The sequence below is a fragment of the Gouania willdenowi genome, unplaced genomic scaffold, assembly GCF_900634775.1.
Source record: "Gouania willdenowi unplaced genomic scaffold, fGouWil2.1 scaffold_3_arrow_ctg1, whole genome shotgun sequence".
In the NCBI taxonomy this organism is placed as follows: Eukaryota; Metazoa; Chordata; class Actinopteri; order Blenniiformes; family Gobiesocidae; genus Gouania; species Gouania willdenowi.
This window is the reverse complement of record NW_021145162.1, coordinates 1,797,097-1,807,029: the sequence shown is the minus strand read 5'-3', so window position 1 is coordinate 1,807,029 and position 9,933 is coordinate 1,797,097. Positions and strand designations below refer to the sequence as shown.

The 9,933-nt window shown below is 41.8% G+C and overlaps 1 protein-coding gene across 1 annotated transcript; it reads left to right on the top strand.

Annotated features, from left to right (window-relative positions):
- The first annotated feature begins 498 nt into the window (after positions 1-498).
- LOC114460105 (tropomyosin alpha-4 chain-like) lies at positions 499-9,898 on the top strand. The gene is made up of 9 exons (XM_028442144.1): positions 499-657; positions 1,944-2,057; positions 2,219-2,352; positions 6,000-6,117; positions 6,189-6,259; positions 6,348-6,423; positions 7,064-7,126; positions 8,137-8,206; positions 9,635-9,898. Exons 2-9 carry the CDS (start codon positions 1,944-1,946, stop codon positions 9,715-9,717), a joined length of 729 nt encoding a protein of 242 aa, XP_028297945.1. The 5' UTR covers positions 499-657; the 3' UTR covers positions 9,718-9,898.
- Positions 9,899-9,933: the final 35 nt, after the last annotated feature.

Sequence of the window (9,933 nt, the reverse complement as noted above, 5' to 3'; positions counted from 1 at the left end):
GATTGGGGCCCTTGAGGACCTGGGTTGGGCACCCCTGGCTTAGAACTAGTGCCAGGAACTAGAGATGAGAATCAGATTATTCATAATGAGGGAACCTGATTATTAGGAGCTGGTCATTAGCAGGTAGTATTGTTAATGATCACATCAATCAATCTTTGTGTTTATTCTCATGAGAAAAAGCTTCAAACAGCAGATCTTTATAAACTCATTTTGTTCAGTGACGAGAGTTTATATCTTCACTATTTCACGTTAAAATATTGAATATCAATAAAAAGAGAAATTTCTTTTGAACAAAGATGTGAAGATTTACAGTTTGATTATTACAGGTTAAATTGATCAGATGTTTTGATCCAAAGTGACGTAGATCATGATCAGTTAAAGTTCAGGATTAGAACCAACAACCCTCTTAACCTGTGACTCACTCCATCATGTGATTTTCTTTCACTAAAAACCTCCGGCATTGCACCAAAAAAATAAAAGTCCGGCTTTTACACTGAAAGGGTGCAGTGACGTCAGAGGCAGGCCGTGGCTATCCCGGAAAAGGGAGCGGCTCAAAGATATGAGACACACAGCAGACCAACGGCCTCAAACACAACTAACACACATAACTACCGACACACGGACCGTCTGTGAGCTCCAGCTGACCCAAACCTACAGGTGAGCTAAGCTAACATGCTGTAGCTAAGATAACATGCTGTAGTTAAGCTAACATGCTGTAGCTAAGATAACATGCTGTTTCTTGATGTGTTGCAACCAACTTAAATAGGTGCATATCACCAGCTACTGTACATGTTTTATTACATTACTTTCGGCTAACATGCTACTAGCCAAACAACTTTATTAACAACTGATCAAGACATTATGTCACAGCATATGGATGAGTAAACCACACTAACCATCAGAGGAGTGAGTGATGACGTCACTGACCAATGAAAAGTCAGTCAGTGACAGCAGAGAGGGGCGTGTCTGCTGTAGGTAAGGCGTGCACGAGCATTTGCACACTAATGCTGCTTTCACACTGAATGCGTCTTCTGCGGCACCGGACGGATTTGCCTCACGAAACATTCCGCAGGGTCCGCCGGATCAAAAAATGTCCCCATTCGCTTCATAGCCACGTCTGAAGCGAAGCCCCGCCCACCAGCGACACATCCAACTCAGTGAGTATCACTGCCTTTTTTTATAAACATAAACCACCAGTGAAAAATTCAGGTGTGATTAGTGGCTAATGCTATGCTAGCGCAGTGCTACAGAGAGAACTTTTACCTGCTACTACCACCTCCTCACTGATTCTCCACCACTCCTAATCCTTCCTAGTCCGGTCCTGGTTTTAAAGGGCGTGTCCTACAGCTCCAGGTGGTCACACACACCTTCTACTCCATGGTTGAATGGATGAACAGACCGGTGTGTCAACAAAGACTCTGATTGGATTTCTTCATGTGAAACAGTTGTAGGAGTTCATTATTTTCAACTATTGCGAATGTGCGGATATGCGTATAATCGGGAGCGCGCACGCACGACCAAAAAAAAACCCAACACACTTGACGTGTGGATCGGACCGCACCGCCTCACAGGAAAGATTTTGCATTGGGACGCATCTATCCATTGACTTTGTATGTAATCTGGACTTACGGACATTTCTTGACGCATCTGATGTGAACGCAGCATTAAGCTCAGTGTGTTCCTGCTGCTATGGAGCACCAACCAATCAAGATCATCCTTTCATTGGATAGGAACACTTTAGCAAACGGTTAACATGGATCTATAAGTGTGAACGCACTCGTGCACAGTATTTATAAATCACAATTTGTGTGTAAAGTGTTCATGTGACATCAGAGAGGGTGTGGCATTAGAGGGCGTGGTTAAGCCAGGCATCCACCTGTTTTCCTTTATTCTCCTTAGTTGGAATAAGTCTCTGTGTGTCTGTGTGTGTGTGGTGTGTGTAGATGGAGGCAGTGAAGAAGAAGATCCGGGTTCTCCAGGACCAGGTGGAGGAGGCCGAGGGAAGAGCTGAGCGTCTGCAGAGAGAGGTGTCCCAGGAGAGGAAGAGTCGGGAGGAGGTGTGTGTGTGTGTGTGTGTGTGTGTGTGTGTGTGTGTGTGTGTGTGTGTGTGTGTGTGTGTGTGTGTGTGTGTGTGTGTGTGTGTGTGTGTGTGTGTGTGTGTGTGTGTGTGTGTGTGTGTGTGTGTGAGCTTACAAGTGTGTTTTTCAATGTGTAACAGGCGGAGCAGGAAGTGACATCACTGAGCCGTAGGCTGCAGCTCTCAGAGGAGAACCTGGACCAGGTCCAGGAACGATTGACCTCAGCTCTGCACAAACTGGATGACGTGGAGAAGGCAGCAGATGAGAGTGAGAGGTAGAGTACTGGTTCTAATGGTTCTGATGGTTCTAATGGTTCTCACCAGGATTTTTTCACAGCATAGGGGGACTGCGTGGTGTGCGAGTGCTTCTGGTGCAGAAATTGTTGAAATGTATAACTTTTTAGTGAAGTAAAGCTGAAGTAGTCTTAGTTACTGCCTTATTTTAGAGCCAGAAGTTATTTGTTATTACAAGGAGTAGAATCATATAAGTTTATACTTCCTCCTTTTCCAACATGTACAGACAATCACCTGCAGAATTTTGTAACCACTTATTCTCACTTTGCTCTGTTTGATTTATTTTTTTTTTTAAATTACTATTGTTATCATTTTCATTGTGGTAAATACACTGCTGTTGTGTTTATGTTCAAATCAAAGGAAATAAAATCTATTGGAGAAGGGTCATGATGAATGTAGTTACTCATGCCTGGTATAGCTACTAGGAATAACATTTACTGCAGTATACTGTTTTGATGCCACGCCCCCCCCCCCCCCCCCCCCACCGCCCCGTTCGATTAAATGTAAAGCTCAGATTTTACGACTGTGTGGACTTTGCGTAGTTGGTGTCACACTAAACACTGCTCTGCATTGTATCGACCGAGGAGAGACTGGAAGACGAGCTTCGGAAGTAGCACCACCTTTAAAACACGTCCCAGGAGTACCGGGACTACAGAGAAGCACAAAGAATCATGGGACATGTAGTATTTTAATGGAAACTACTACACAGCAGATCACCCGAGTATGTAAGCTCTGAGGAGAGCAGAAAGTCTGCGAGGAGTCCGTACTGTCTGCACTCTAGGCTTGGGCGGTATCCAAATTTTGATACCATCAAGACTCCCTATTTTACCGCGGTATATGGTATTACCGTGACGAATTAAAAAGTGACATAAGGCTCAGGGTGCATTCACTGTGCATGCGTCTATGGAGCCGAGGGACAGAGGAGAGCACTGATCTCTTCTTTTCCTTCTTCTTCAGCACTTCTCATTAACAGCGCCGCTTTACGGTTTAAAAGATCAACTTACGTAGTTACTAAAGGATGAGTTCATTCAGAATGTAGACTTATTCAAGGAGTTAAAGCTGCAATTAGAATCCTTTCTGCTCCGTTTTGAAATCGAAAACCTCCCTTATCGGTATATTTTCTGAACATTATTTTTTTCTCGTTATAGACTAGTGACAAATGTATGGACTTCATCTTGTGTTATTGGAGATTTTTCTGGTGTTTTAGAGAATGACATGATTGTACGTATCACTGTAGATACTGTCCCAAACAGCTGCTGCTGCCGTCAGCTCCTCCCTGCCGCACAGATTGGGCTGTGATCTAGACTTCCTGTTACTTTGAGCGAACCATCACTCGACTTCTATCTATCTCTAAAAGACAGAAAGGCCTGTGTGTGTGTGGAGCGAATATCTCCCCAACGCGGTTTATGTTCGACCTGAAACTTTGTCCACAGTTTCCAAATACCCCAAGTGTGTGCACCAGTTATTCTGGAGTAATTTGGCCATTTCCAAATGTTTATTTTAATTTTATTTCGGCTTGACGGCACATTCATGTTCACCCAGAAGTGAAACCTATTCAGCTTTTGACCTCAATTTGTGAGGGGGCGCTAGTGCACCATCTATATCTATTTCACTGCACAGTTCCTCACCCGAGCACTGTGCACACGGCCAAGCAGACGCGGACTGTAAACACACCGAGTGAGAGAGAGGAAGAGAGTTTAGACCGAAGAGGGGGAGGGGCATCTGAGCAGCCGCGCTCACACTGATACACTAGCAAAGCTCTCAAGTCTCTCGCATTGGGCCTGATGTGAGTCACTGATGTACGTGCATGTGCGCGGCTGAAGCTTGTACGTGTGTGTGAGCCACGGAGTAGTGAGTCACACATACACACAGACACACACACACACAGAGTATTTATAATAAAAAATACACTAAATGAGTAAAATAAAACAAAAAACTAAACAATATTTATACAAAAACTACACAAAACGAATTAAATCAGATAAATCACACACAATATTTTACTTTGCACTCACAAATAAAACCTTTCATAACACTACAGAAGTATGTACACCTCTATGTACATACAACCTTATAACACATGCTAATTTGGCTATCATTGACAACTCTACTTAAGCTCCTCCCACTATATGGGCACTGTACTAGTCTATCTATAAAGCAAGAAATGTCTGTGTGTGTGTGTGTTTGTGGAGTGAATATCTCCCCGGCACAATATCTGTTCGACCTCAAACTTTATCAATGGCTTCCAAATACCCCGAGTTTGTGCATCCATTATTTTGGAGTAATTTGGTAATTTCAAAACATTTATTTAAATTTTATTTCGGCTTGACGGCACATTCAGCTTTGCCCAGAAGTGAAACCTATTCAGCTTTTGACCTCAGTGTGAGGGGGCGCTAGTGCACCATTTATATTTATTTCACTGCACAGCTCCTCACAGAGGCGAGCGAGAGTCATGTGTGTGGCCAGAGCCAATCGCTGTGAATGACTCAAAATACGCAAAACTAAATATTTATACAAAAATACACAAAATGACTCCAGAATCACTCTACAATGGCAACAAAAAACAATAATTATGCAAAAAATACAAGAAAAGACAACTGAAAGATAAAAAATACACATAATGATGTAAAACAAAAAAACTAAATATTTATACAAAAGGTACACAAAACAAAATGACAACAGAAATGCACAAAATTATACAAAAAGGCTCCAAAAAACACACAAAATGACTCCAAAAAACATATATTACAGAAAAATACACCAAACGACAACAAAACAATGAAAATTAGGATTACTATTGCAACAACACATCATCAGTCTAATCCCAGCTCAGTGTTTGTTTGACCTCAGTGGGCGGGGCCTCAGCACCAGGAAGATTTAAGGATGTAACATGTTAATGACGATTGAATAATCTACCGGTCATTTATCAACACCTGATCATTGCTACGCTGGGATTGGTCAGATACAAATGTTTATAAATCACACGTTGGTCCTGTCCTACCACATAATGTAAACCACACACACACACACACACAAGGTTGATCAATGAGGGCCAGGATGTTTACTAGGACAGAACCTAGCCCAACATGTGATCAATAGATTAGACCAGTGTTTCTCAACTGGTCTCACCCTGGGACCCACATTTTCCCACAGTCATTGAATCGCGACCCACTTTTTTTTTTTTTTACAATTCACCCAACCAAATTCAGTTTTTCAAAAATAGCTGTTGAAAGCACACGTATATAATCTTTTTTAAAACATGAATCTATATATTTTCCTGCGCAACATGCATTTCACAGCATGCCTATCAAAAGAAAAGTTTCTTTCAAAATAAAAGACAAATCCTATTTATTTGTTTTTGACACATTTGAACACTATTGACCTGCAAAATGATATATTATTATGACCTGTGTGTGGCAGCAGTAAAGTGACGTGCAAATGTGAGTAAATCTGCAGTTGTCGCCTCCTGAGGAGCATTCTTTCAATCATCTCCCAACCCCGAGTTGGGAACCACTGGTTTAAAGGATCAAACAAACCCAGTTAAAGCTTAGCTTAGCCTAGCCTGTCAGCACAGAGCAGTTGCACTAAAGCTGCTCCTATAATCCTGACCTTTGACCTTTGACCTCAGGGGGATGAAGGTGATCGAGAACCGAGCTCTCAAGGACGAGGAGAAGATGGAACAACTAGAGGTTCATCTGAAAGAAGCTCAACACATCTCAGAGGAGGCTGATCACAAGTATGAGGAGGTAACACATCTACACACACAACTGAACTGTGTGTGTGTGTGTGTATTAATGTGTGTGTGTGTGTGAGACAGGTTGCTCGTAAGCTGGTGATTGTTGAAGGTGATTTGGAACGAGCTGAAGAGAGAGCTGAGCTGGCACAGAGGTACGTGTCTGTCTGTCTGTCTGTCTGTCTGTCTGTCTGTCTGTCTCAGGCTCTGATTGGTCTGTCCTGTGTGACCTTTGACCCTCAGTAAGAGTCGGGCTTTAGAGGACGAGCTGAAGAGTGTTTGTTTCAGTCTGAAGTCACTGCATGCTCAGGGAGAGAAGGTAGGTGTGTGTGTGTGTGTGTGTGTTTAACTTTTAGAATCAGTTACTACATATAATTTAGAACAGAAACTAGAACAGTTTGATGCTTAATGCACATCTGACATCACATTATTTTCCTCTGTTAATTTATGTTCTGGGTTGTGTTGGAATGGACTATTATTCATGGTTTATTTTTGTGTTTATTACTATAATTATATTATTTATACTCAATAATCCTGTTAATAAAATATATCTATAGTCAGACCAACTTTTGTCAAAGCTATTTTCAGGACAAGGACGAACAGTTCTTTCATAATATTTCATGAAATGTTTTACTTTATTTATTACTTGTTCTACATCACCTGTTTTTATTATTTGTTAAATATTTATTACTTGGTGTTGTTCTACATCACCTTTGTTAATTTCAATAAATGTTCCTTTTTTTTTAAATGAGACTTGTACCATTTGTTATTATCATAGTGTAATTTTTATGATGCAAATTAAAGAGCAAAAGTAGTATCGGCTCAAGAAAATCGGCAGTCTGTATCGGTATCAGCTCAGGCTGATGGAAAAAAATCGGTATCGGCATCGGCCCTAAAAAAACCCATATTGGTCGATCCCTAGTGTGTGTGTGTGCGTGTTAATGTGTGTGTGTTTACAGTACTGTGTGAAAGAAGACCGCTATGAGGAGGAAGTGAAGAAGTTGAGTCAGAAACTGAAGGAGGTGAGTTTGACTTTTATTGTGAAAGGGTTATGAGCTCAGATGACTTCCTGTGGGTGGGTCCATGATGTCAGCTCGTTCACACCTACAGATTGTGTAGTAAATGTCACACTAACATACTCTGAACTCTCTACTCTATGTCTAAATGTGTATGTAGTGCAGGGTTTTTCAACCTTGGGGTTGTCACCCCATGTGGGGTCACCAGGAGTTAAAATGCGGTCGCCTGAAATGTCTGGAATCTAAAATTACTAATTAAAATTATACACGTTTTTTTCATTATTATTATTCTTTACCGCGCACAAAGTATTCTAAACTTTTACTTCCTCAAATATAAATCTTGTTAAAATTAAACTCAGTCTAAAAGTATGTGAGCAGGTGTCACTAACCCTGTATTCTGGGGTCGCCAGAAATTAGTGATTTAAATAAAATGGGCTCACGACAAGAAAAATATGTAGTGTGTCCACATGAGATAGTATGAATAGATTAGAGTATGTGAGAAATACCAGGATGTATACTAAATGGGGACATTTTTGAAGTATGCATGGTGGGAACACTAGTCATACTTAACCGTCCCATGATGCATTGGGAGCTGAATGTAAAGTGGTCCTGGGACCAGCTTCAAGCTAATAATAAAACATTTCCTTTTCAAATATGTCTACGTGAATTTTATGAATCAAATGAGCACATGTTGATATTCGACTTGGTCACTTTCTCACTTCTAATGTTTTCAGAACTTTCAAAGTAAAAGTGGAGAATCAACAGATATATATTTAGAAGGTTCCAGATGCATCTTGGGAAATTTGGAAGTATACTTCAGTGGGAACGCTGATCATCCTAATTATTCTATAGTATATATGAGACAGTATATACTCATTGAGTGTGTAGTGCCTTAGTGGGACATTTACACACACACACACACACACACACACACACACACACACACACAGTGTGTGATTAATCCTCACACTTTTACTGTGTGTAACGATGTGTGTGTGTGTGTGTGTGTGTTTGAGGCTGAGAGCAGAGCAGAGAACTCAGAACGTTCAGTGGCCAAACTGGAGAAGATGATCGACGACTTGGAAGGTCAGACTGATAACTGGTCATTAACTGGTCATTAACTGGTCAATAACTGATCAATAACTGATCAATAACTAATCAATAACTGTCAATAACTGGTCAATAACTGGTGAAAGTGTAACTAAAGCTCAACGTTTTGTCTGGAGCAGTTAAGACACGCCCACAAACACAGAGACACACACACACACACAGAAACACAAGATGTTTTTACGCACTTGCAAACATAGAGCAGCCAATCAACACTGACTGAAACACAAGCCCCTCCCCTAAAGGAATCAAACAGAATGTGTCCTTTAATCTTTCATTAGAGCCCTTATGACTCCGCCCCTTTCCCATCTTTATAAGGACACATGACTCCGCCTCTTTCCCATCTTTATAAGGACACATGACTCCACCTCTTTCCCGTCTTTATAAGGACACATGACTCCGCCTCTTTCCCGTCTTTATAAGGACACATGACTCCGCCTCTTTCCCGTCTTTATAAGGACACATGACTCCGCCTCTTTCCCATCTTTATAAGGACACATGACTCTGCCTCTTTCCCGTCTTTATAAGGACACATGACTCCGCCTCTTTCCCGTCTTTAAAAGGACACATGACTCCGCCTCTTTCCCGTCTTTATAAGGACACATGACTCCGCCTCTTTCCCATCTTTATAAGGACACATGACTCCGCCTCTTTCCCATCTTTATAAGGACACATGACTCCGCCTCTTTCCCATCTTTATAAGGACACATGACTCCGCCTCTTTCCCATCTTTATAAGGACACACGACTCTGCCTCTTTCCCATCTTTATAAGGACACATGACTCCGCCTCTTTCCCATCTTTATAAGGACACATGACTCCGCCTCTTTCCCGTCTTTATAAGGACACATGACTCCGCCTCTTTCCCGTCTTCATAAGGACACATGACTCCGCCTCTTTCCCGTCTTCATAAGGACACATGACTCCACCTCTTCCCTGTCTTTATAAGGACACATGACTCCGCCTCTATCCCGTCTTTATAAGGACACATGACTCCGCCTCTATCCCGTCTTTATAAAGACACATGACTCCGCCTCTTTCCCGTCTTTATAAGGACACATGACTCCACCTCTTTCCCGTCTTTATAAGGACACATGACTCCGCCTCTTTCCCGTCTTTATAAGGACACATGACTCCGCCTCTTTCCCGTCTTTATAAGGACACATGACTCCGCCTCTTTAGTGAACGTGTTTGGTTAGTGATGCTAATGCAGAGATATCAGGATATATTAATCCAGGATCTATTGATCCAGCCTGTTTGTGTTGGACTGACTGTAGTTCGTCTTTTCATCAGTAAGTCAGTATTGATAGTTAATAAAGTGTGTGTGATGAACTGATCAGGACTATTGATGACTAGTAATGCGATCAGGACTATTGATGACTAATAATAGATGTTTCTCTCTCCTCAGATTCTCTGACTGAAGCCAGAAACACCAACACTGAGCTCCAGTCCACTCTGAGTCGGACCATGGACGAGCTCAACGCCTGCTAGTTAGTCAGGGTTAACCACTAACTAGTCTCTATCCTGTAGTTAGTCAGGGTTAACCACTAACTAGTCTCCATCTGCTAGTTAGTCAGGGTTAACCACTAACTAGTCTATCTCTGCGAGTTAGTCAGGGTTAACCACTAACTAGTCTCCATCTGCTAGTTAGTCAGGGTTAACCACTATCTAGTCTCCATCTGCTAGTTAGTCAGGGTTAACCACTAG